This window comes from Lynx rufus, unplaced genomic scaffold (assembly GCF_022079265.1).
Source record: "Lynx rufus isolate CCGP_SWC_20201006 ecotype Redwood Valley unplaced genomic scaffold, mLynRuf1.p SCAF_5, whole genome shotgun sequence".
In the NCBI taxonomy this organism is placed as follows: domain Eukaryota; kingdom Metazoa; phylum Chordata; class Mammalia; order Carnivora; family Felidae; genus Lynx; species Lynx rufus.
The window spans coordinates 120450329-120477628 of record NW_025814867.1 but is presented as its reverse complement, the minus strand read 5'-3'; the positions used below and the strand labels follow the sequence as shown (position 1 = coordinate 120477628).

At 35.5% G+C, this 27300-nt stretch overlaps 1 protein-coding gene across 1 annotated transcript in view; it reads left to right on the top strand.

The window, feature by feature from the left end:
• Positions 1-2949: 2949 nt before the first annotated feature.
• Positions 2950-27300, top strand: part of CADM2 (cell adhesion molecule 2) — a 264894-nt gene continuing 240543 nt past the window's right edge. The window contains exons 1-2 of the mRNA XM_047099715.1: positions 2950-2989; positions 6927-7076. Coding sequence (XP_046955671.1) covers positions 2950-2989; positions 6927-7076 — 190 coding nt within the window. The remainder of the gene's footprint in view (positions 2990-6926; positions 7077-27300) is intronic.

Below are 27300 nucleotides of genomic sequence, written 5' to 3'. Positions count from 1 at the left end.
TTAGAAGGTTATTTGTTTAGAATGCCTTCAGTAATTTAGTGGAAGTAATAGCATGCTGTGTGTGCATTTAGATATATTTTTAGACTCTAAGCAATAAGAATGATCTTGAACTTTCTAAGATTCAGGTTCTTTGTATAAATTTCAGACCTGTTGATTGAACAGAAGAGATGGAGTGGGGAGGGAGAGAAATACAAAGCTGGGAAGAGTTGAGGGAAAGACCTAAAGCATAGTAAGGTGCCTTTGTATTTCAGTTAAAAATAAATTGCCTATTCCTGTCATTTATTGTATTTCAGATCCTTTAGCATATTGTGTATCTACTGATCCATTTGGCCCTTCTGCTTTTCATAACCCAAATATGAGAACCTTAATATGAAACCAGTATTTTGCATTTCAAATGAGGTTCTGGGAGCACCTGGGTGACTCAATCGGTTAAGCGCCCAACTCTTGATCTCAGCTCAGGTGGCGATCTCCTGGTTTGTGGAATCGAGCCCCTCTCCAGTTCTGCACTGAAGGCATGGAGCCTGCTTAGGATTTTCTCTCTACCCCTCCCCTGTATGTGCTCTCTGTCTCTCAAACTTTTTTTTATAAACTTAAAAATAAAATGCAGTTTTAGAGAGGACACAAAAATATTTAATAACAAGCCAAAACATTATGCATGCCATTTGATTCAGATGCCGATAACTCTACTTAATTAAATGATTTTGTAGGCTTCACTGACAGTTTTCATTAAGTATAAATATTTTCTAAAATGAAGGACCAAAATAGGTGACATTGCTTATCTCATGAGAAGCTCATGCTTTCCTATTGAAAAACTATATCTTAAATTCTCTTCACATCTTGTTTTTATTTGTTCTCCTTCACTGTTGTTAAAGCTGGTTCTTCCTTTGAGAAAGTTGTGCTCATTTTCAGGAAGAAAAATAATGAGGGTCCTCAGTTCCTGTTAAATAGCCCACAAAATTTGATCATTTACCCTGAAAAATCACTGACTGTAACTCACTCCCTCTCAGATGTGCAGAGACTGAACCTCTGCCTGTCTGTCTAGATATATCTCAGGTGATTATTGCTCTTGGTAAGTAAGCACTCATGCACAATGTGCACTGATCCACTGTTGTGGCCCACATTTAATCTTTAGCGCAGGGAGAGAGATGGAGAAAACCATTGCCTTCACTCATCATCCATTCAAGAGATAGCAAGGCTTGAATGATGCCGTTTTTGGAAGCAGAGCCGTGTTTTGGGATCAGTGTTCAAACATGCATCTTTGCCTGTCTGCTCTCTTTCAACAATACTGCTGGCTTCAAAGATCTCCCTTTGCTGCTTTGCCTCTCCACGGTAATGGCACATCACAGCCTGTCAGCAAGGTCCAGGTGGCCATTAACTTAGAATTTGCTTCTTTATGTACTATTGACAACGTGCTAGGTTCTTGGTGGTCAGTCAATGAAAGCATTCTTGAAATGTGTGAAGCAAGGACAGCCCGTAACTAACTGAGGTCAACTGAGGCCAACAAGAGTCAAGACTCAGTTCATTTGATTTTGAGTTTGGTAATTCCTAATCTAGACAGGGAAAGGTTTGAACCGTTTTTCTCTAAGTACGTGAGAAATGGAAACATGGAAGGAATAATGGCAGCTTCTCTGTCTGCTATTTAAAGACAGGGTCAAAAGAGCCATCTTTGCAGGCTATTGAATAATTGCTCTTCATTAAAGTGTCTTTCACAGCAATAAATTAGCAAATTGTTTCCATTTAACTACTGAAACTAACCTAAATGGTTTTCAATCACTGATACTGGTTAGAAATAAACTTGGCAGACTATGAAGAGTATTAGTTCAACAGAATAGAGGAAAAAAGATCATTTAAGGGACTTTTATTGAATACTGGTGGGTGGGAGGAGAAAAGGCCTCTTGGAAAATGATGTGAGGATAAAGGGGGAAAAAAGACTGAAGATACTCAGAATTTGAAGAAAAGAACTTCAAAAATGAACTGTATTACATTAGAAAGAGTTCATTGGTTTTCAGAAAGAAATAAAAACTTTATTTATGCTATATATGTATGCAATACTCCCAACAAGAGACATCAAAGGTACCTTTTCCAGTGGTGTTCTATAAATGTTTAACACCTGGCTCTGTGGGAAAAAACACTGACTTGAGTTGTTTGCCAATTTCCATAGTGAAAAGATTCTCAGTGTGGTCCATTTCCAGCTACCAAGGCATGTCATTTAGCAAAAGAGAGAAGAGTTGACTCTTCTGAGCTGTTATGACTCAGCTCTAGCATATCACAACTTTTACTTGAATTTCAAGTGTTCCTTCAATTATTAAAAATAGATGTAAAAGGGGACACATGGATGGCTCAGTGGATTGAACATCTGACTCTTGATGTCAGCTCTAGTCATGATCTCACGGTCTTGGGATCGAGCCCCATATCAGGCTCTCTGCTGGGCATGGGGCCTGCTTCAGATTTTCTCTTGAGATTTTCTATCCCTCTGCCACTCTTCCCCACTTGTGTGTTCTCTCTCTCTCTCTCTTTCCCTCAAATAAAAATTAATGAAAAAAAAGATATAAAAGTTCTACATGCAGCTTTGAATTGTTTGATTCCAAACTCTATGCTTGTTTTATAAGTTAGTCAGAATTAAGTTCACTTTATTTTCAAAGCATTTTTTTGGTCAAGCACATGAGGTTTGAAGACAAAGTGCAAGAGTTCAAAACCTAGCTGCTGTGCTTTCTAGCTGTGTGGCTGTGGGCACATTATTTAAACTCTCTTTGCATCAGTTCCCACATCTTCAAGGCAGAGATAACAACAAGGTTGGCATGAAACGTAAATCACTAATAAAAGAAATGCACTTAGAATAGTGCCTAGAATATTGTGAAGGCTCAGATAAGCTTAGCTTTATTTTTCTTATATTTACCTTTGGCTTAGTGTTCGTGGAGGATGAGATGATAGAGGAAGGGTACTGTCAAAATGGATGTTGATGCAAGGGAACTTGGACCAGGAAGGGAAGGTAAAATATTTCCATTTCAGAGGTCTGTCTACCTAAAAGGGCTTAGTTAGGGCTTATTATACTTCATATTCAAGAAAAGTTATTATCTTTTATGCTTTTCCCCTTCTGGAGCATAAATTTGGCACAGTCTGTCTTTTTATGTTTCACTTTGGGGGCTGACAATGGTATTAGATGTGTCTGTTCTAGACCACAATCTGTTATATCTTATGTACACTCCTCGTGATTTTCAATTAGAACTTCATAAAAACTGTCTTAAGATATTCTACTAATAAGGGTTTTGAAATTTAAATTTTCCATATATATATATTTTTTTTCTTGGTGAAGAATCAGTCTCTCCTTCTGCCCCTCTATTTTGACCATGAACAAATGCTACAGACTTGAGTTATTCTGGTCATTCTACTGTCACAAGTTCCCCTACAAATGCCAGCCTCTACCCTGCGAAGATGCTTCATTCTGGACAATGAGCACCCACTAGGAGTTCCAACTCACAATACAGAATGTTAAGCAATGCAGCTGATTCAAAGATAAGGAAGACAACCTCATCACCTGCCCTTTAATTAGCCTGGGAACAAGTAAAGGAGACTGATATTTATGCAAATAATGAAAGGGAATAAATACAAGGAGGGGAGGAGGAAAATGAAGAACATTAGCTGCCTGGAAAAATAGAAAAATAGCCAGCTTCTACAATTCTAAATTGGAAGTTTGTTTCCTTTAAAGATGATCATAAACTTGTTTGATAAGACTAACTCCTCTGAAATCTAGGATGGTGCTGAGCTCAGCCAGAGAAAGGATAATTTTACAGTAAGGCCCCAAATGGTATGACCAAAGCATCTCACAAATTCTCACAGATAGGAAAAAAATAATGAGTTATATACCACACCTACACTGCCTTCTCCCTTGCTATCACACCCTCTCCCAAAGTTTCTGAACTCTGCAGTCTCCTTAGCAAGTTTCTCTTGCTCTGTGCATCTTTCAGATGTTGATTCATACAAGGCAAGGCATGTAGTAGGTCCTCCAAAATATTTGTCTGATGATTGCATTGCAAATGAATCCTTAATTTGGTAACACACTAATTTTTCTAATTGGGAAAATTGTTAACTTCTTTGGAAAGACTCTCTGAAATGGAATTAAATGACAAACTTGAGCCACAAGGAGTTAAAAGAGAAAAGTAGCAGTTAACCTGATGCTCTCTCCAGGTTATAACCAGAAGTAAAAGGCAATTCAAAGCTTGAGAAGAAGTTTGACTGCCTACAAAACTGGCTTTTGAATTGATTTTGGAAACCACATATCCTAAGGGTATTTAAGATTAGTAGATTCTCCACATGAGTTTGCTCTCTATTGGGAAAAACTAAATTATTTGACTGCAGGGATTTTAGGCTGCAGGTCCCAGGGAACAGAAGTCATAATACTTTAAAGTCAGAATCTACGTGGGGAGAAGATGGAGGGAAGCTGTCCTAATCTCCTACCTGAAAGGACAGGTGTAGGTATACTAGTGTATATACAGTACCTGGCATGTAGAAGACCCTAACAATTATTACTTTCTTTCTTCTATAGGCCAGTGAGGAAAGATTTACTAAGGAAATTATTGTCCAAAGTAAGTTTTGAATAGGATAGGATATTTAAGAGCACTTGCTATTGACATCCTCTGTTATTTGATTTTAATGTTATAACTGAAACTTATGAGGGCATAGCTCGGCTAGGTATGGAATTGGAAATTTCATTGTCAAAGGGTTTACTCATTTATTTTGTTGTTGTTGTCTAATTCACACTTAAGCAAATAGTGACAAAGTTACTATGGCTCAGCAGCCCTTGTGGAAAAATAAGAATAAAATTCTCAACTTTCAGAACAAACTCCAAATGGTTCATTGACTTTGTTTCACCATGGAAAATCACTTAACCTCCCAGTGTCAGTTTACCCATCTGTGAAATGAGAAGGATAAGATTTTCTTATGGGGATGTTTTGAAAATTATTTTGCAAATGTAGTGGATGAAATTATTGCAAGCATCACTGCTCTTTTTCCACTTCTTTAAAGAAGCAGACGATATTATTTATGTACCAGTTGATAGTCAAATTGTTATCTGGGGTGAACTGTGTATTCTTATTAGCAGCTGTGTGCTTTTTACTACTTAAAGAATCCCACCTCCCCCAGCTTGTTCAATTTATGTGTTACATCAATGCCTGGGAATTTGAGCAAAATATCTTAAAATCATTCTGAGCTTCATATTTATGAGCTGCTCATCTGATAACTCTGGTAATTATTCCTTCTTTCTGTTTTAGTTCATGTTTTCTCTTATGTGGTTTTCGCCTCACCTCACTTCACAAGATTGATAGTTCTCCACGTTTCCCTGCTAGAGGTCACCTCTGAGCTGAAGGCAAAACACATCCCACTCTGGCTCCTGTTGACTTTTAAGTCAACTATCAAAGAATTTATTCCAGACATCTCCTAACCTCAATTTAAAAACTCCACCCTAAAGATTACAGGGAGATATCCTGGGGAGTTGCCATAGTGACTCTAAGAGGTTGGCATTGAGAAGACAAAGCTACTGATATCAGATTTTATACTTGATAGGCTTAATTATATAACATGGTCATGAACCTCTGTGCTTGTGTCACTTAGGTCTGGAAAGAAATTTTCCCCTTCAGGCTCTTCTGTCTCTTACGGTGCCAATCAACAGGCTTCTTGGTAATAAGATCCTTTATGCCAATAGCTCCAGCATAACCTCAAGTGGTGCTTGTAGTAATGATAGAATCATTACAAAATGAAAGAAGAAAAGAGAAATATATTTCATGGGTGTGATTAAGTCATCATAATGTTCTTGCATATGTAAATTATCCTTGACTTAATGAACTACCTTGTTCACATAATAGTATTTTAACCTGGCTCTGGAAAGTCATTTTTTACCCATGTTGATAATTGTTACTGGATTTGGCAGAGCTCATCTCCAGATCATCTTACTAGAGTGAAATTTATGTATTATGTTTCCATGTGCATGAGTTTTGTTTTAACTATTAGAAGTGTTCTTACTAAGTAAAGTTATTATATGAATTATCTTAATAAATTAGTATGATGCTTAGGAAGATAGAAAACTTGATTATATTCTAATGATCTGATTTGACAAGGGTCATTTGAAATATGTTTTTTTTTCTTGATTATAAAAGAAATATATATTCATTGGGGAAATCAGGAAACAAGAAAAAGGAACAAAGGGTCATTTGAAATACAGGTTTTTTTCTTGATTATAAAAGAAATATATATTCATTGGGGAAATCAGGAAACAAGAAAAAGGAACAAAGGAGAATATTATCACTTCTCCTAAGTTAATCTCTTTAAGATTTTGATGGATATTCCACAAGATGAACACTTCTTGAAAAATACTTACATTGTTTTCCCCAACACATTTTGTGTTTCTAAAAACAGCTGCATCTACAAGAAGCTCTGATAAAATAGGATTCTTTTTTTTTTTTATGTTATCAGAAATTGAATCTAAAGTTCCAGTATCCATATTTCATAGACTTTATTCAGGATTATAAAAGCTACCAGGGAAGTGTCTTATGTGTTTCCTTTCCTGCATTAGAGAGTTCAATTCAGCCAAAATTATTCCAGTGCCTTATCTTCAAAGATGACTAGAACCACTCCATATTATTAATGCAAGGCCAAAGGAAATTAATGACAATCATGTTACTATTTGCATATAAATCTTCATGTGTGCCTAGGAAGAAAAGAAGGTTTTCTGGAACATATAAGGGAGTATGAAGGAGTCTTGTCCTCTAATTAAGGACTTTCAATTATTTTTTTCTGTCTTTTTGTAATATATAGTTATGTTGTTGTTTGGTTGGTTTAAATTTTATGTGGAGTAAGAAGTCCAACATAGTTCTTGGGAAGTTAATCATTTTATAACTCTCATTTAATCAACATTTTCTTTAATCCCCTTTTAGGCAGCCAAGGGCAGTTTCCACTAACACAGAATGTAACGGTTGTTGAAGGTGGAACTGCGATTTTGACCTGCAGGGTTGATCAAAATGATAACACCTCCCTCCAGTGGTCAAATCCAGCTCAACAGACTCTGTACTTTGATGACAAGAAAGGTGAATACATTTTCTTTTAAATGTTTTAATCATATTCTGAAATATCCTAATTATAATGAATTTATTTTTCTAAGATGATTCAAATTATTCGTTTTGATTACAAAACTGCCGCTGCTTGTATTTAAACATGTTAAATATTAAATACTTTAGTTTGCAAGTCATAAACACTAAAGATAACCTATGTCAACTTTTTAATAAAATAAACAGTTACAGTTCTATTTCAAAAATCATTTTATGCCTTCTCTTAACCATTATATTCTCTCTAGATATCATATTCCTTCATTCTTGTAATTGCCTTCTGTATAGATTAAATGCTTTTTCCTCACTCTAGGTAATATAATTTTTTTTAATTAACCTTAGTTTAATATATTTACAAGATGCTGTATGAGTTTGGAAAGTTTTGTGACATTATTCTTATGTATGGGCTTGCAAGTAAGAATTGTAGAAACCATTCCCATAATAAATTTAAGTATCTGCATGTTTCAAAATAAACTGAAATTAAAAAGCTGTATTTACTTCAAGTTGAGTTAGACTTCATTAATTAACTGGGCTCCTAATTGGATGATAGGTTTTGATTAAACTTTTTTGGAAACTAATGAAATTCATAATATTTAATTCAAGCAAACAACTAAAATTATACACTGAATTTCCAAGCCTTCATCCATTATTATAAGCGCTGGGGTGACGTCGGGGGGGAAATGAGTTCATGAACTATAACAAAAATAAGGAGCTGTTGCTTTAGATTATTTAAATTATATAGAATATAAATATCTATATATCAGCTCTTCAACATGGTCTTAATATCTGGATTTCTTATGAATCTGTGTAGATAACAGTAAGAAAATTTGAAATCAGCTCCATTTTAATGATTAAGTGTAGTCAAATTAGTCCAATAAATGTGCCCATTCCCCCTAAGATAGAAATTCACTGTTTTTTACCTCACTGTAGTTTTTCTCTTTGATATACTCCAAATTTAAAATGAAAATTTTAATTATTTTCAACTTTAATATATAATGAAAGATTGGCTAAAAATCGAATTTATTGACTCAATTTTTTTTTTGAGGTTTCCTTTGTAAAAGGCATTAGAGTTAGTGAACAAACAGATAAAATATCTGCCCTTATAGGGACATACAGTCCAGTAGGGGACAGACAATAAACACATGAACAAAATATATTTTAGAGTACATTGTTAGGGGACAAGTATTCTCTATCTTGATAGATACATAGATGCATAGAGACATTATAGCTATCTACAGAGAGAGAAGGACAGAGACAGAGAGACAGAGAGAGATGGAGAGTGAGAGAGGAAGAGTGAGACTAAAAAAAACTGGCTCGAGTGATTGTGGAGGCTAGCGAGCCTGAAATATGCAAGGCAGGCCAGCAGACTGGAGACCAGGGAAGAGTCAATATTGCAGCTCAAGTATTAAGGCAGTCTGAAGAAAAAATCCCTTCTTCCAGGGACCTCACATGTTTCCTCTTAAGGTTTCAACTGATTGAACAAGACCACATAATGCAGGCTAATCTGCTTTACTCAAAGTGTACTGACTTCAATGTAATCTCATCTAAATATACCTTCACAGCAATATCCAGATTGGCATTTGACCAAATATCTGGGTACTGTGGTCTAATTAATTAGTTGTCACATAAAGTTAAGTATCACAGAAGGTCAGGCTAGCATTTCTATAGAAGTATATTACTTAGAGTTTTTATTTATTGTTTTATTTTGCTATTTAAAAGACAAATGCAGCAGATATCACTAAAGGCCATATTTTCATAGGAGCACAAGGAAGGGGCTAAATGTCTCACAGTCATGTGAGATTTAAAGTTAATATTGTCATTTAAAGATTGTGAGTTAAATATTGACCAGACTTAAAGCCAATGTGTTGACTCCATATTTATATATCTCATGTTTTGATTAAGAGTGTTTGATGTGAAATCATTCATGTTTAACAGGGACTTGTAGTAGTAGACATTTCTTTTGTTTTTTTGTTTGTTTGTTTGTTTTGTTTTGTTTTGGTACTTTAAGAATATTTTAGAGAGTCTGAAAATGAATTTTAAAGCCTTCATCTGCTAAACACTCACTATAGCAGTATTAATACAATTTTAATTCCTATTAATATTATTGATTATTTAATGCTTCTTATTAAGGACTCTTTTATCCCATTTAGAAGTTTTTAACAGATTTTATGAGACTATATCTCTTTGCAATTTGATAAATATGAGAAATATCTAATGCAATAGTTTAAAGCTTAAAGAAAGTATATTATTCAAGAGTAAAAATTTGATTTTGTGAATTAATTATTTTACAATTTCATAAATAAAACCACAAAAAGTAGCTTGTATCTCAAGTATATTCAGTCGGAATGAAAGTTGTATAAGTGAAAATGAAGCTTAAAGACTTTTGATTTCACTGGTTCTTAGTAAAAAATATATCTAAGTTTTATCATGCTAATATTATGTAAGCTTTATATTTGGTTTTAAATCTACTAGTGCTTTTGGGGTAGTGATGGCACATCTCCTTGAAAAAAAATGTGTCAGTGTTTACTTTTCTTTGCTCCTTTATGGTGTTTGGAGGAATTTGTGATTTCTGTTTAAAACCAGTGATCTTTGTTGCTTTTCAAAGAATGAAGTCACGTTGGTTAAAAAAGAAAATATATAAGAGTCACACAGAGATTCAACAAACTCCTTTTGCTTTTAATATTAGTTGCTTACAAGTATTTGTAAATAAGTATTTAAACGTATATGCCCAAATATAAGGTGACATCAATTTTAAGAAAAATATCTTGTTTTCTCAATGGTATAAAGCAAGAGAAAATGTTTTGGGGGCCACAGTCCTTTAAAGATAATCATGGAACAATGAAATACATACTTAAAACTATTTAATTTGTTGATCTGATTATATGTGCATATTTAAACTAAAAGAAAAACATATATTCATTTAGAGACATTGCTTTTCCATCCTGGCATTTAAGGAAATCATCTTACTTAGCAGTGCTTTTTCAAAGTGTAGGATGTTATCAATGAGAAATTTGTCCCAAGAAACAACTATGATTTTTTATGACACCAGAACAATTTTTTGTTGTTCATTCATCCTGCAGGAGTATAATAATGACCTCCACGATGTACCAACATATTGTCCTGCTTTTTAAGGAGATTTTTGAGAGTCATGTTTACAGTGACATCTACAGTGGTGAGGTCAAATCCTCAGGCACAAAAACAAAATCTATACAAAATGTCTTTGCTTCCTCTTACAGTGATTCTATAAGTTATCCTTTATAGAACATCTAAAACCAGAATTGATTCAGGGTATTTCAAGCTAATGTGTTAGGATCTTGTTGAAAAAAAAAAAAAAAAAAGAGCTTGTAATGCAAGAAATGCAAAGACTTAGAAACAAGGCAGCCCCTCTTTCCTGAGGGATAATTATGGTGAGAAAAAGATCCATCATGTTATATTTGGGATATATAGCAACATATTCCTGCATCTTATTGCCATAAAATCGCAATATCTGATCATATGAGTTGTTGTAGTGTGAACTTGCTTTATTTTATTTTTTTCTTTACCAATTGCTGTGATAGCTTAGAGTCATGTTGAAAAAAGCCTCCGTGTGTGTATGTGTGTGAGTGTAGTATAGCCAGTTTCTAGTTTTGATATTAGATTGTTTCTAATTCTAACTCTATTATGGTTTTAAAAATCTGTTGCAACAGAATAACAGAAAGTTGTGCATAAAATACCCTTTCATGAACGGCAGTCTAACGTGTGTCCCCTCACAAGTCATTGGTTCAGTTCCTTTGTGATGTCTCAGTGGAAGGGATCTTTGACAGTGATGTCCATCAAATGCAAGAGTTTGAAAATGAAAGCATTTTTTGACGATGCCAAATCACGGTTTGTCCCACATCATCTTTTTGTCCACATTTACCTGCCTCACTTCAGTCCTAAAGCTTATCTTGAGCAAACAAACATGCTACATTGTGCCAGAGCCTAAGTACAGAAGCTGAGCATGGGTTAGCATGACTGGAGTAACACACACATGCTGTGCAAGTGACAACTGCTCAGGAGAACAATAGAAAAAATGAGTGATTGTCTGTGTCTCTGATTGCACCACCTTTTGCAGGTGGCTGCTACTGTTACATAAAGGCTCCCTCCTTAATTCTGTGCTTATTTCTGTCTCATATTATATTGCCTATTGTTTTCAGGGTATACAGTATCACAGTGTTTTAATTGTGTCTCAGGTGCTTTTAAAATGCAGCTGAGGGGGCGCCTGGGTGGCGCAGTCGGTTAAGCGTCCGACTTCAGCCAGGTCACGATCTCGCGGTCCGTGAGTTCGAGCCCCGCGTCAGGCTCTGGGCTGACGGCTCAGAGCCTGGAGCCTGTTTCCGATTCTGTGTCTCCCTCTCTCTCTGCCCCTCCCCCGTTCATGCTCTGTCTCTCTCTGTCCCAAAAATAAATAAACGTTGAAAAAAAAAAAAAGATTAAAAAAAATAAATAAATAAAATGCAGCTGAGGTTGGGGCACCTGAATGCTCAGTTGGTTAAGCCCTGACTGATTCCTGCTCAGGTCACGATCTCAGATCTCACCGTTGGTGGGATGGAGCACTGCATTGAGCCCCGCATAGGGCTCTGCGCTGAGAGTGCAGAGCCTGCTTGGGATTCTCTCTCTCTCTCCCCTTCCCCTACTCTCTCTCTCTTTCTCTCTGTCTCTCAAAATAAACTTTAAGAAATGCAGCTGAAGTTGAAAAGCTTTGGGTTAAGCAAGTAAATTTTCACAAAAGTTCTGTATCCCTAAACTTAGGTTTTTGTACTGACATAGGTTATTGAGAAGGAAGGGAGAAAAGGAAAGAGGGCAAGTGGCCCAGAAGAATGGAACAAGTGCTTCTCATTGATATTGTCACTGCTGCTATGAGCCCCAAAACATGTTCCGAGAAGTTTTTCATGCTACCTGAAGACACAGATCTGGAAGGATCCTTCCAGCCTATGAGGGTTGAACAAAGAACTCAGGATGGCAGCCCATTGGCTCAGTTCAAACTGGGAAACCTTTCTTGTTTACTTGGAATTATTAGCTAAAGAAAAACACGCTGTGAGTGGACAGTTGTTGGTCAGCTAAAGGAGAATTAAGCTGAAGGCTGTTCCTGGTAGTCTCTGTAAGGGAGGTTAAATGTAAATATTCAGGAATCTCTTCTCAGATGGAGATAGGTGTGTGTGTGGCAGGGGGTGGGGGGGGATTGGCTAAGGTGAAACTAATATCATAAGATTTCTCATTCAGGTAAAATAAGGGGGAAAGCAGTGAATTCAGCAATAAAAACTCAGGCTTTTGCCACCTTGCACACATTTAACATGATCAGTAGTCTCCTCATTTACAAGCGGAGAACGAGGATCAAACTCTCAAGGAAAATTGTCCACAGACATTCGGCAAATGATGGGTAGTGAAGACATTTGAATCCAGGTATGACCTCTGTGTCAGTTTTCACCAGAATGCCCCTGAGAACAAAGGCATCTTGCACCCGGTCGGGTTAAGTATAACGCCAGTGGCCTCTACCATTGATATTGGCAGCTGCCTTTTAGTTAAAGAGCAGGAGTTCCTTTCAAAATGTTGAAGACACACATAGAGTAAGACAGAAGGATAAATTATAGTCAGCACTGCCCAAGAGAATTTTCCATAACAAGGACAATGTTCTATATCTTTGCAGAACAAAATTCTGTAGCCAGCAGCCACATGTGAATATTTAAATTTAAGTTAAATAAAAATTAAACAAAATAAAAATTTAGTTTCTCAGTCACACTAGCCACATTTCAAGTACTCAACAGGCATGTGTGGCTAGTGGTTACTGTTTTGAAAAGCACAGTCCTAGATGTTGATTCACTCTTTAGATGCCATAATAGACCTCATGCAATTCCAGCCTCAGCTAGTAGAATATGTATTTTCCAACGGAGACAACTCTAGGTCATCGTGAAAATGTATTGAATATTAAATAAATTTTTGCTGTGTAAGCTTTAATGGGAACATTGCATCAGACACAGGAGTCAGATCTGGCTTCTAATCTTGCTTCTGACCCCAATTAGCAGAGTAATAAAAGGGGTTCATCGATACGTGACCGAATCAGATGTTCCAGTGTTTGGATCAGAACTGCATTTTAAACAATTTCCCTGTCTACTTTCTGTGTATCTGAACACCAAAAATCATTAACCTATGAAGTAAATATTTCATTACAATTCCATTTCATTTCTGCATAGTTGCTATATGAAGCCTTTTTTCTATAACACTTAAGAACCTGCAGATCTAAATAGAAAATAAAACTCAATAGGATGTTTTACAGGTACTAATGGGTCAGAGTGACCGAGACTAGACATAGCTCATTCATTCACTTGCTATGTATGTCCTTCTTCTCTTTCTTTTTGCACAAATCTTACCACATCTGTTATTAATAGTAGGTAAACATTTGGAATAGAGTGGGTATAAGGAGACAGAATAGGGAGTGTTGTTCATTGACACACCACAGGAATGCTGTGTGGCATTTGGCAATGGAAATGAAAAAATCAATTAGATCATTGCGTCTGTTTCTCTGCAGGTGTGGGGGGGAAAAAACAATTGAAGTACTACAATCTGATCACTTAATGCTCAGGAAAAAACACTTCAATTCCTTCCTATTATTGACAAAAAAATACCTTGGACAAACATCTCCAGGGGTGCATAGTGTATGCATTAAACAGACATATCTCTATGTGCTTGTTTTTGTTTTATATAAAAATGTAAAATACACAACTTTTTGTGATATTTCTCTTCACAGTAACTTTGCTTTTTTTCAATTATGTTTGAATGATTCTCAAATATTTCCTGAAGGAAATTTCATAACTAAAGGAATGAAAATAAAATTTTACTAACGGCGTAACCAAAAATCACTGGTGTTAATTATCTAATTATTCTGCCGATAATTTTACATTAATATTGGGGGCAGTGGGAGAGAAAGAACATGAATAAGGTGTCTTAGAACAAGGAGTGATAAGGAGAAGAAAAATGAGATGAACCTCAAATGAAAGCACAAGATTTCCTGGCTCCATGCCAACCAGTACCACCTGACAGTGTCTATACCCACGACTAGTTTCCATCAATGTGACAGACTATAAAATATTAAAAATTAACTCAATAACACAGTTATTGAAGTGGCCAACATTACCCTTCTTTTTGCTTTCTTAAAATATTTTGTTTCAAATAATATGTATAAGTTACAATAAAGACATGGAATTAATGATGACAACTTAACGGTACACAATACAAATTTTTAAAAAACCTTTAGGTTTACATTTTCTCACTGTATTCACAACAACCCTGTACAGTGGGCAGTCCCGTTTTATGTACAAGGTCCCATTTTATATATGCAGATTTGAGTAACTTGAGTAGTAAATGACAAGACAATGATGAGCCTGAGTTTTCTTGGGATGAGCCTAATTCACTTTATGCTGGATCATTCTGGTAAGGACTTCATTTTATTGTGGGTTTTTTTTCTTAATTTCCTGTGGAAATTATCACTTCTTTTAGGTCTTTACTTCCAAGTCAACTTCTTTTTTTTTTTTTAATTTTTTAATGTTTGTTTATTTTTGAGAGAGAGAGAGAGAGGCAGGCTGCAAGCAGGGGGAGGAGCAGAGAGAGAGGAAGACACAGAATCGGAAGCAGGCTCCAGGTTCTGAGATGTCAGCACAGATCCCGCCGTGGGGCTCGAAACCACGAACTGTGAGATCATGACCTGAGCCGAAGTTGGTCACTTAACCGACTGAGCCACCCAGGCGCACCCCCCCCGCCCCCCACCAAATCACCTTCTTATTAGTAGATCTCCTGAGCACACTTTATTTCATATTTCAACTCCATCATACCACAGTCATTTCATATGCATTAGCAGATTTTCTAGCAAATGCATGCATATTAAATGAATATGAACCAAGTTACTATTAAAAAAATTATAGTGGAGGTAATAAAGAATGAGCACACTATTTACAGATAGGTATAGGCATATGTAAAGGAACTGGTCAAAATAATACAGCACCCAGGAGCTAGCAATGGTAAGAAACCAGCCTACCGTTGGGCCTGAAAGGGTGATGAAAAAGCAAAAGCTATGATTGTGAGAGGAAGCTTCTGATTAGAAGCTATAACTGGTTTGGAAGGGTGGCCTATAGAAATATGTCAATTGATCTCTGTTTCTTCCAACCTTCTGATACCTTGACAATGCTTTCCATGGTCTGAGCCCAAATGGAATCCATAAGTCAAGGGATCCTGGGTAGTTTACTCTCTCAGAGCAAAGAGCAGGAAAAGAAACACATATATCCGGAAGGATATGCAGGAAGTAACCATCGCTACTTATCATGCACAAAGTTCTTCTTACCCAGTTTTCAGTAAAGGCAATTTCTATGGAAAACTTTGCATCACTTTATACTCACAACTACCTTGAATAGAATTATTTCTTTTGGGGAGAAATAAGTAATAGTATTGTTTCCAAAACATATTAATTTTTTCAATGTTATATTCCTCAAATTTAATATATATATTAAACTCTGTGCTAATAGATGTTTGTAAAGAAACAATTTGCTTTCACTTAATCTGCTAATGACAATGCCATTATTGGAAATGTTCATTAAGCATAAGCAAAATCATCAGTTGTACATAATATACTTTTTTAATTTGTTTACTCTAGTGTAGTTTAAGTCCAGCAATTTCAAGAGAAACATAGATAACCACATACACTATAAATTTTACTGGTATAGGGTAGATTAAGTTATAATAGCATCAACATTTGTAACTTGGACATTCAAAAGCATATATGTATGCCTGAATGCTTTCAGGAAATGTTAATTCTTGGATATTTTGGAATTCAGCATACTTTCCATAATAGATATTATATTTTAGAGAAAACTAGGTTTTACTAATGTTACTACTTTTTTATAATGCTTTTAGTTTTAAAATAAAAGTGAAATATAATACAAATAAATTAGGTAGTTGTAGGTCTCTGAGATTGAGCAAATTCCTGAACTAAGTGCTCTTAGTTATTGTACATTGCACTAACATTTTTTTAGCAAACCCTACAAAGAGAAGAATATTCAAAATATTTTATTCTAACTTCTGGTGATTAGCTTGTGTGTTTATCCAACCATTCATTCAATAAATATTTGTTAACTAAACTGTGATAAGTACTATGCCTGGTTGTTTATAGTTATTGTAGCTCATTGATTTTTTAGTAGTCCTTTCCATGTGGAATAAGAGCTACTCAAAAGAAAGCTTGTCTTGGTTAAAGTTAGATTCCCTTTATCTTCTAATTATATATGTTTCTGGGAACATATTTTATAAGTATATTAACATATTAGTAAGATATATAGAGTCAGTACGTAGTCAGGATTTATTAAAATGATCATAAACCACCTGAGGAATACCACTTTTTATGATGATGGCAGTAGAAGTGGGATGATGGCTAGAGTCAGGTTAGGTGGATAGTCACCACCATTGTGTCATCTGTTTCCATCTCCCAAAGCAATTTAAAAAATGCAAACAATGACCAACCAGGTTTTGGGGAAATGCTTTGGTATCTTTTGTGGTATTTCAGATCCTCAATTTGGGGAATTAATAGTTATTAAAGAAAGGAGGTTTTCACTAAGTAAGTGCCCTTATTCTATAAATGTCTAAGCAGATTTAATACTTAAAAAAATTTCCAAGTCACAATTTCAGTTCTATTCTGTGAAACACCGTGATGTCCCAGGAGTTATACTGGGCGTTGGAACTACGAACGTAATACAATACGTAATACAATATGGATTTTGACCTCAAGTAGCAAGTCATCATGTACCATCTATATATAGAGATGGTGGATGATGTAGGGGAAAGTATTGGGTCAAGCATTCCACAGGTAGATAAATACAATTCTACTTATTTCATAGTAAGCCTCATCATTGAGGAGGTGAAATTCCAAAATAATTGGTAAATATGTCCTCCATGAGCCTAGGGAAAAATCATTTCACTTGAAATACACATGACTGAAAATATACTATTTGGATAAAATGAATTTATTTAAAGAAACAGTTTGTCAAATATGTGAAGTAATGGTATACTGAGCAGAGAACTAATTTCCTGGTGACATACTGATATGGTCTCTATGTTGAACAGCCTTTGAATCAGGATCTGATTCACAGACCATGGAAAATGTAAGATGTAAGATATCCTAACATTTTTTAAGTAAGTTTCAAAATAACATTGACATTATAATTCTTAGTAAGTACAAGAAAATCACAACAGTATCAATATATACTGTCCATAATGTATAAATTTAATTCTTTGTACAATTACATAATTTTGGCTTATGCCAATATAATTCTATTTAGGTAAAACATAGTGTTAAAAGTTTTACTTTTTAGGAGCACCTGGGTGGCTCAGTCGATTAAGCATCCAACTTTGACTCAGGTCATAATCTCACGGTTTGTAGGTTCAAGCCCCATATTGGTCTCTCTGCTGTCAGCACAGAGCCCACTTTGGATTCTCCATCCCCCTCTCTCTCTGCCTCTCCCCCACTTCCTCTCCCTCTCTAAAAATGAATGAACATTAAAAAAAAGTTTTACTATTTAATTTTTAGTGTTTTTGCCTATTCTATGGTTTTCTTAATAATTTATGACAGACTTTTTAAGACAGTAATATCCCCACCTGTGATGAATCTACATTGTAGAAATGGTGCTAATTATTTTTTTTTTAGTTTGAGACTGATGAATATTTAGCCCTAGAACAAATGTAAAGATTATTGTACTCAAAAACATAGTCAACTGCATTTGTCTCTCCTAGTTTCAAAATCCCAGTAGAGAGAAATGGATTGGTTCGGCTAACATTAGGTCCTTCCACTGTGCTTTGCAGTGTAACTAGGGCTGGGGCAAGCAATCACTATAATTTACATCTACATTCAGTAAATCTCACATTCGATAGGTTCAGTGTGTGGAATCTATGTAGAATATTCTTCTCTCTTGAAAGAATCACTTTTTACGAAAAGAACTTCAACATAAAGTACAGAACAAATAAGGAAACTCTATTTCAAATATTACTACTTGGATGCCCCTAATTAGAATAGCCTCTTTTTAATCCCACTGAGCTTTTTAGTGTGTGTGTGTGTGTGTGTGTGTGTGTGTGTGTAATTCTTTTTGGTAGGCCCCACGCTGGGCATGGACCCTGAAACAAGGCTCAAACTCAGGACCCTATAATCAAGACCTGAGTTGAGATCAAGAGTTCGAAGCTTAATCGACTGAGCCACTCAGGGACTCCCCCAGTGAGTTTTTTTTTCAACGTTTATTTATTTTTGCGACAGAGAGAGACAGAGCATGAACGGGGGAGGGGCAGAGAGAGAGGGAGACACAGAATCGGAAACAGGCTCCAGGCTCTGAGCCATCAGTCCAGAGCCCGACGCGGGGCTCGAACTCACGGACCGCGAGATCGTGACCTGGCTGAAGTCGGACGCATAACCGACTGGGCCACCCAGGCGCCCCCCAGTGAGTTTTTTTATAAGTAAACTTGGGAGTATTGATCTAAGTACCAAAAAGTAAGACATAAAAACAAACACAGCCATTCAGTATTGGTGATGCTAATTTAAAAACTATTAGATTATTGGTTTTTTGGTGGAGTCTTTAGGATTTTCTATATATAGTATCATGTCATATACAAATAGTGACACTTTTACTTTTTCGGTACCAGTATTTATGTTTTTTATTTCTTTCTCTGATGTGATTGCTGCTGCTAAGAGGTTCAGTACTGTGTTGAATACAAGTAGTAAGAGTGGACATCCTTGTCTTATTACTGATCTTAGAGGAAAACATCTGAGTTTTTTATCATTGAGTATGATGTTAGTTGTGGATTTTTCATATATGGCCTTTATTATGTTGAAGTACATTCCATCTAAACCTACTTTGTTGAGAGCTTTTATCATGAATGAATATTGTACTTTGTCAAATGTTTTTTTCTACATCTACTAAGATGATCATATGGTTCTTATGCTTTTTCTTATTAATGTGATATATCACATTGGTTGATATGCAAATATTGAACCACACTTGCATCCCTGGAATAAATCCCACTTGATCGTGGTGAATGATTTTCTTAATGTATTATGGGATTTGTTTGCTAATATTTTGTTGAGGATTTTTGCATCTATGTTTATCAGAGATATTGGCCTGTAGTTTTCTTTTTTTGTTGTCTTTGTCTGGCTTAGGTATCAGGGTAGTGCCAGCCTCATAGAATAAATTTGGAAGCTTTCCTTCTTTTTTTATTTGTTAGAATAGTTTAAGAAGAATAAGCATTAACTCTTCTTTAAATATTTGGTAGAATTCACCTGTGAAGCCATCTGGTCCTGGACTTCACTTTGTTGGAAGTTTTTTGATTACTGATTCAATTTCATTACTAGTAATTGGCCTCTTCAAATTATCCATTTCTTCTTTATTCAGTTTTGGAAGGTTATATGTTTCTAGGAATTTATCAATTTCTTCTAAGTTGTCGAGTGTATTGTGGTTTAAAATGTTAAGGAATATGATCTACTTTTCAAGGTATTCATTTGTGCTTTTTGTAATTAATTTTGGATATTTCCCATATTTATAAAAACCAAGTGTTTTTCCTCCGTCATACCTCTTCAGGTAACATTTCTCCACGATCAAAAAGAATAATACAATTTAGAAATAGCTTTTAAAATAATAAAGATTTTAATGTATTGTTTTATACTGTGTGAGCATGAAGAGTTATAAATTAGTATAGGCACTCAATTTTCCTTAGTTTATTATTTCTTCAGTCCCAGCAGACTCTCGTGAGCAATCTTTGGAAATAGCAGTAAATGAGCATTTTGCAGCACTGTGAAGTGTAGGAGGCAGTGTTATTTTAGTGCCAAAGTGTGGGTGTTTGTCAGAATTAAGTCTTCTGGTTTTATGCCTATCTATATTGAGACTAGACTGAAGTGAGTAGACTGAAGTACAAATGGAAAATGGGAAGGAGAAACGCTGAATGATTGGTCTACATGTTCTGTAGTATTCACATTTATGTTTTAGAAAGAATGGTAGTAGTATATATCAAGACAGACTTTCTTCTGTTGGACTTTCAAAGCCCCTTCAAATACATGTAGCCAACCTTTCTTCTGATGCTGAAAATTGCATGCCACGAGATGGGATAGCCTGTTTCCTAATAGTGGATTGTGATAAAAATATCTCCCAGGAACCAATAACTATGCTTTTCTATGGAACTGACCATTGTTTATTATTTTTTTCTTTCTTTCTTTCTTTCTTTTTTTTTTTTTTTGTATCTTAAAATCCTAGCTCATGAACTTTTGCAAACAGGATAGAAGTTGGTTGGTTGAAGTTTATAGGCTTGATAGTCAAGGAAGTCGAGTTTAAATCCCAGTTGCATCATGGATTTGTGTGTGATCATGAACCAACCTTGACCAATTATGTAAACCAATTTTAGTTCCAGCCTAAATGCCTCTAGAGGCCAATGTGTTGTGGAGGACCACCTGCTGCTATGTCCAAATTTGCAGGCTGGAACTCTTCTTAGAGTTTATTTTGAGATTTTTGACATGTTGGAAAATCAAATGCTTCAGCAACAACAACAAAAATCTGCCGTTGAAATCTTAAGCAATTTCATTTTAACAGGAATTTGAGATTGTAAATACTATAATCTCTTTAGACTGGAAGTGGCTGTGGATGGGTAAATACCGAAAAAAAGCCTTTTCATAAAACAAAAAATGTATTTAAATGATGATATCCAGCCTCATTTTTTCCTGGGTGCTACGGCTATGTTGAAGATGAAATATGGAGGCTGAGTTGCTACTGTAAAGGCTTTGGGAAAAGGGACCTACATTAGGGAAAGAAAACTTTGGAAGAAAAGAAGAGTTCTCTCTCCTTCCTGCCTCACTTTATTTTATGTTGAGTGTAAGCTCTAAGGTGTAAGATATTAACAAAGAGATGTGGGGCTCTCCCACCTGCACAACTGCCACTGAGTTTATGTGACAAAGAGTGGCAAAAAGTCACAATGGAAGCCATTCCTTGTATCTCAATTCTGGCAGCTACTTTAATGACTTTTTTGTCCCCTTCTACATAGTGACTAGATATCTAGTAAGTCAAAATGTACATTTGTATTTTGTTTATTACCTCCTCACTAAATACTCTCACTGGTTCTAAGAGTATTTGAACTCCTTTTAGGTTTCTCATTATACAACCCTGAATTGTCTACAAATAATTGTGATTCTGCTTTAAAATGGCCATAGCTCTACTTTTGTCTTTTGTTTCCTGCTTTATCACGAGCTCGGTATACATTTTTTTTAAACAGAGAAAAAAAGTTTAGTATTTGAAGAGCTATTTACACTAAATGGAAAATAGACGTAAGGAAGTAGAGAGGAAGAAAATATTTGAAAGGTATTCAAGCAAGGGATTAAGTGACTGAGCTTGGTGATGTGATCAAACAACCAAAAATCAATCTCTAGTTTGCGAACAAGGAGCAAAGTAGCCTAATTAATTATGAGTAGCCATATGATTGATTATATTATTAATCTAATATCACCTATGTATGTGATGTCATAGAAGGCATAGAATGTCAGAGAAGGCATTACAAAAGAAATTAATTATAATTCTTAGTTTCTAAGAGATCCTAAGATTATAGATTCAAAATGATTAGTAAGTGTTTCATTTACTCTATCTTTACAGTTTGATACAATATATATCAAACTACTATAGGTAGTAGAAGGGAGAGGAGCAGGTTTTTGTTATTGTTGCATGCACAGGGAATTGAGGTGTCCTTTCTGCAACTTTCAGATGAAGGTTCTACATGTGGAGCTGCAATAGTGACCACAACAGACAAACTAACCTTATTCATGGAGCTCAGTCAGTGCTTCTCAAATCATCTGTGGCAAGAGATGTTTTTTTTCCCCTAAATCAAGATTAAGTGATGCTTTTGTAAAGTACAAAAAATGGATTATCAAAAAAATTAAATAATAAAAATAAAAATGAAATAATACAAAACGCAAGTCCCAACTTTTTATTATTAGGTTCTACAACCATCATATATGAGAAAAGAAAAGAATTTTAAAACTGTATGCCTTCACTGAGTATGAGTATATTAGGAACAATGCAGAGAATTATTAATATACTTGTATTTTTTTGTTATTCTAAAATTAGAACTAAACAAAAAGTTATGAATAGAAACTGCTCATATTAAAAACCTGCATGCATAGTTTGAATGAACATTATATATATCAATTGTTTAAATTTTAATGTGACACAAACTTGCTTCCTGCTTGTTAATTTGTCTAATCTCTTTGGATTGACTATAGCATTTCTTGTAAGGGATGATGTATAATCTAAACTTTTTCCATGTCTTATATTAATAGCAGTCATAGAGGAGAAAAGACAAGTATGTTAACAGGATGGAAAAAGAGATTTTGAAGCAATGTCAGCAGTCTTAAGATACTCATTTTAAACTTTATCCAAATGAGGCAAGTTTTGCTACATTTTCAAAATTCATCTTCAATCCTTCATTAGTATACAGTTCCAGTATGTATCCTGTAAAGTTATATAATTAAACATATTTTGATGAAAAATATTGATTTCAGGATCCATGAATTTCTAAACATGGGTCTTTTTTAATGGGATATACAATTCAAAATGTCCCATAAATATTGTAAAATGGTCTGTAATCACTTTTTGCAAATGTCAAGATGATCACATACTTTACTGGTAATTGTACATAGTGTAGGGATCATGTCGTAAATAATTATTCTTAACAAGAAACTCTATCCTTCCAAGCTTCTAACTTTTAGGTTTTGGCCTTCAATCTTACCTGCCATTGCAAAAAAATGTTGCATTCCCTCCTTGCAAGAAGTATTAAGATCAGTGAAGACAAAATATTATCAGACAAATAAAGATGACTGGCTATCTAACTCACATATTTAAAATTTGGGAATGGGTTGATTTTTTTTTTTAATCTTCAAACATTCTCAACAAAAGATTTTACTTCTACAACTTTTGTGCCTCAGTATATAGTAGAGTTGTTTATAATCAATCTCTATCTGTGTATCATAAGAAAAGAAAATAATCTTGGGGCACCTGGGTGGCTCAGTCAGTTAAACCAGCTCCTGGTTTTGGCTCGGGTCATGATCTCACAGTTCTTGAGTTTAAGCCCCATGTCCAGCTCCACTGGTGACAGTGCAGAGCCTGCTTGCAATTCTCTCTCCCCCTCTCTCTCTGCCCTGCCCCACTCACTCTCTCTGTCTCTTTCAAAAATAAATAGGGGCACCTGGGTGGCTCAGTCAGTTAAGTGTCCAACTTCAGTTCAGGTCATGATCTCATGGCTCATGAGTTCGAATCTCACGTTGGGGTCAGAGCCTGGAGCCTGCTTCAGATTCTGTATCTCCCTCTGTCTCTCTGCCCCTCCCCTGCTTGCACTCTGTCTGTCTGTCTGTCTCTCTCTCTAAAAAATAAATAAATAAATCAACTTTAAAAAGACAAGAATCTTGCATTTAATACATTCACTTTAACATAATTCACAGATTTCATTACACTGCTAAGAACCCTGATATTCAGCTGATATTTTTATTGTACAGCAACGCTTTCTTGATGAAGAGAGTAGCACACTGGTTTATGGTCTGCATTAGCTCCTTAATTAGAATACTGTAAAATGTTTCCCTGCCATTATAGCTTTCCCATTTACTTCTACAAAAAAATTAAGCCACAAACTAAATTTGTTGAGACAGATCACACACTTGGAAGTCATGGCAATGTCATATTGCTATAAAAGTTTCTAAGCATTTATTCTCAACTTCTGTAGTTATCTCTTTGCAGGTAAGTAATAAACAGTTTGTAACTGGCACTTTGAGAAGCACCATTGTGGAAGAAGTGGCGATAATGCCTACTTTGAGGAGGTGTGGTTAAGATTACCAATAGTCCCAGAAAAGTGCCTACCAAATAGTAGACATTTGACTTAAAAAAAAAAAAAACTATTAAACTGCATTATACAGTTATACTCTATTTTAAGCAAATCTATAGTTGCAGGAAGGAATAAATAAAACACTATGTGAACATTCTTATGGAGAAATGTATTTGTCCTATGCATCTATGTGTACACATATAATGGAATGGGTATATACTTAGGAGCACCTCCTATAAGAAAAACTAACAAACTGCTAGAGAGTGGTGACAACATAGGCGGAAAAAGTATATCAAATTAGGGATATCAGAAAAAAACTCAAAACAAGAGATGGATTTTGAGATTGGCTTAAAAAGATGACAGAACAAGTTGGGGCAGTTTAAGACAGTATTGAAATCTTTCTATGTATTTTGCTGTTGTTCTCCTATCCCGGCACATTTTTCTGCATATAGAATGTACTGGGAAAGAATGGATAGTCTATTTTGACTGACAGTGCTTGAAAAGCATTAACTCATATAGTACTCACAATGGAGGTAATATTATGTGCCTTTTAGATTTAAGGATACCAAAGCAGAGACAAGTTCACTAACCTGCTCAAATTTGAAATGTGGGCAATGATATAACCCGAGACAGTCTGACCTCCCTTATAGCCTATGCTCACTGATTACAATGTTCTCTCCTGGGGAATAGATGGGAGCTAAGAATGGAAAAGTTAGAATGAATGCATATGGGGAAGATAAATGGACAGAGGGTCTTTCCAATGAAACCCAAAGTGAGCACAAGGTATACTGTGAAGGGTGATTGCAGAAAGGAGGTATGACTATCCTGTGCCCTGGGAGGATCAAGCTGGCATTGCTGTGCATTAGGAATTAGAGCTAAAAGTAGGGAAAAGAAAGCAGGATGGAGTCTCATTTCATTCCTTGGTTAGGTCTAAGGGTATATAGAGGGTGAAAATCAATTGCAAGTTTAAATTGTTTAAAAGTGCCTAAAAAACTCACCCTGAATGTGAGAAGCAAGACCATCTAAGGAAGGAATGCTGTGCATACCTCATATCTTACTTGTGCTCTTGGGTATTTGCCTGCTGAATGGAGTAGCAGTCTTTCCCATACCAAAGGGGGCCGGTTAATTCAATTGAGAAGCAGTAAGAACTGCAAGAAAAGAAAGAGAAAGTGTTAAGAAACTCTGAGAACTTTGAATTTAAACTGGAGATAAAACTGGCTTAATGTATAAATTAGGGGAAGGCCTGGGTAGGAGTCAGTAATATCATTGATAACTCAGGTCTCAAATCTCTGTGAATATGATGCTTTAAACAGAAATAGGGACTTCGTGAGGAGATGAATGTGAGGAAAGTCAAATTGGTTGAAAATAGGGAGACTGGTTTTGAAAACTTTCAAAAGGAAGCGTACTTTGTATTGAAAGTTATGATTTGTATACATGAATTCATGTATGATATAAACTGAGGTATATTTGGTTTGGGAACCAAATATATATATATGCAGGTATATATGTTTGAGAACAATATAAAACTAATAAGCATTTAAAGTAAAATCACCCTGAGATGTAGTCAGATCACAGCAGAAAACTCATGACACCATCAAAAGGTTCAAATTAAGAGGGTTACATAAAGGTACCATTACAGAGGTGTGGGAAGGTTTGAGGGAACCAACAAGAAACCAGTGAGTCAGGGACCAATATGTGAGAAACTATTCCTAAGCCTGAAATGACACTTGACCTCAGCTGTCACCAGACATGCAGCCACTACCAGAGCCAAAATGGCACCTTACCTCTCCCTTCTACCCCACAGTCTCTTGCCTTTGCCTATCTTTGGCTGAATGTAATTGTAAGTGGGCAACAGGGGTGCTGTGGCAGTGTATTCCATGGGAGTCAGCTGCTCCGGCCATATAGAGAACAAGGGGTGAAAATGGTGAAATCAGACACAACCATAATGACTAACAAAATTGTTCACTGAAACATCTTTTCTTCTTTAATAATGCTTTTCTTTTTTTAAAAAAATGTTTATTTTGAGAGAGAGAGAGAGAGAACGAACAAGGGAGGTGCAGAGAGAGAGGAGAGAGAATCCCAATCAGGCTCAGCATTGTGCAGAGCCTATGCCGGGCTTGAAACCTCAAACCGTGAGATCATGACCAGAGCTGAAATCAAAAGTCGGATGCTTAACCGACTGAACCACCCAGGCACCCCTATTCTGAAACATCCTTAAAAAGAACTATCTGTAGGATTTGGAATATATGTTTGCTAATGTTTTGTAAATGACATTTTCTAAACAATCTTTAGAGTCACTGTGTGCAGATACTTTCAAGTAGTAGGTCAGGTATCAAAGCTTACTCTTAATGCTCTAAATGCTTCTTAGATGTTTTCTTTACTGATGAGAAATATGTATTGTATTCAAAATTATTTAGAGTATCAACTATTTTAATTAATAATTTACAATCTCAGTAATATATATTTGCACCTAAAATAATAGAGCTTAGAGATTGTTTTTTGTTTTTTGTTTTTTTCCAACGTTTATTTATTTTTTTGGGACAGAGAGAGACAGAGCATGAACGGGGGAGGGGCAGAGAGAGAGGGAGACACAGAATCGGAAACAGGCTCCAGGCTCCGAGCCATCAGCCCAGAGCCTGACGCGGGGCTCGAACTCACGGACCGCGAGATCGTGACCTGGCTGAAGTCGGACGCTTAACCGACTGCACCACCCAGGCGCCCCGAGATTGGTTTTATAACTATATTAAGAGAGCATAATTACTAACCTGTTGTTTTAGTGCATGTTTTCATAGCAATTTAGCATAATTAAAAAACTTATTCTGATATAACTCATTTATTGTAAATTTTGAAAGTATATTATCAATTACTTGGAGAATTGTAGAGCACCAAAAATTACTCATGGTATATGTCTAATGATTGGCAAGCTAGACTCTACTTTTTGTATAAAGCTACCCACTGTACTGTTTAATGAACAAACGCATTTAGATTGAATGATTACTTTGTACTATACTTCTATTAAAATAATGACAAATTTCATGTGCATATTTCCATCATGAAAATATAATAATGAAATTAATGGTTTTCCTGATTTTAGAGTTTTAGGTTTTTTCCAATTAATTTTTAGGACATTCTTTCATGATAGCATACATACATATAATAGAGATTGCTTTAATAGACAGAAATTGTTAAGGGAAAATATGAAATACTTCTTCTTTCTCTCAATTGCAAAATTAAAAGATTCCCCCTACATATTCCAAATGACACTTGGAAAATGAAAGATGGGGGCCAGAAAAGAATAAACACTTAAAAAAAAATTAAACCA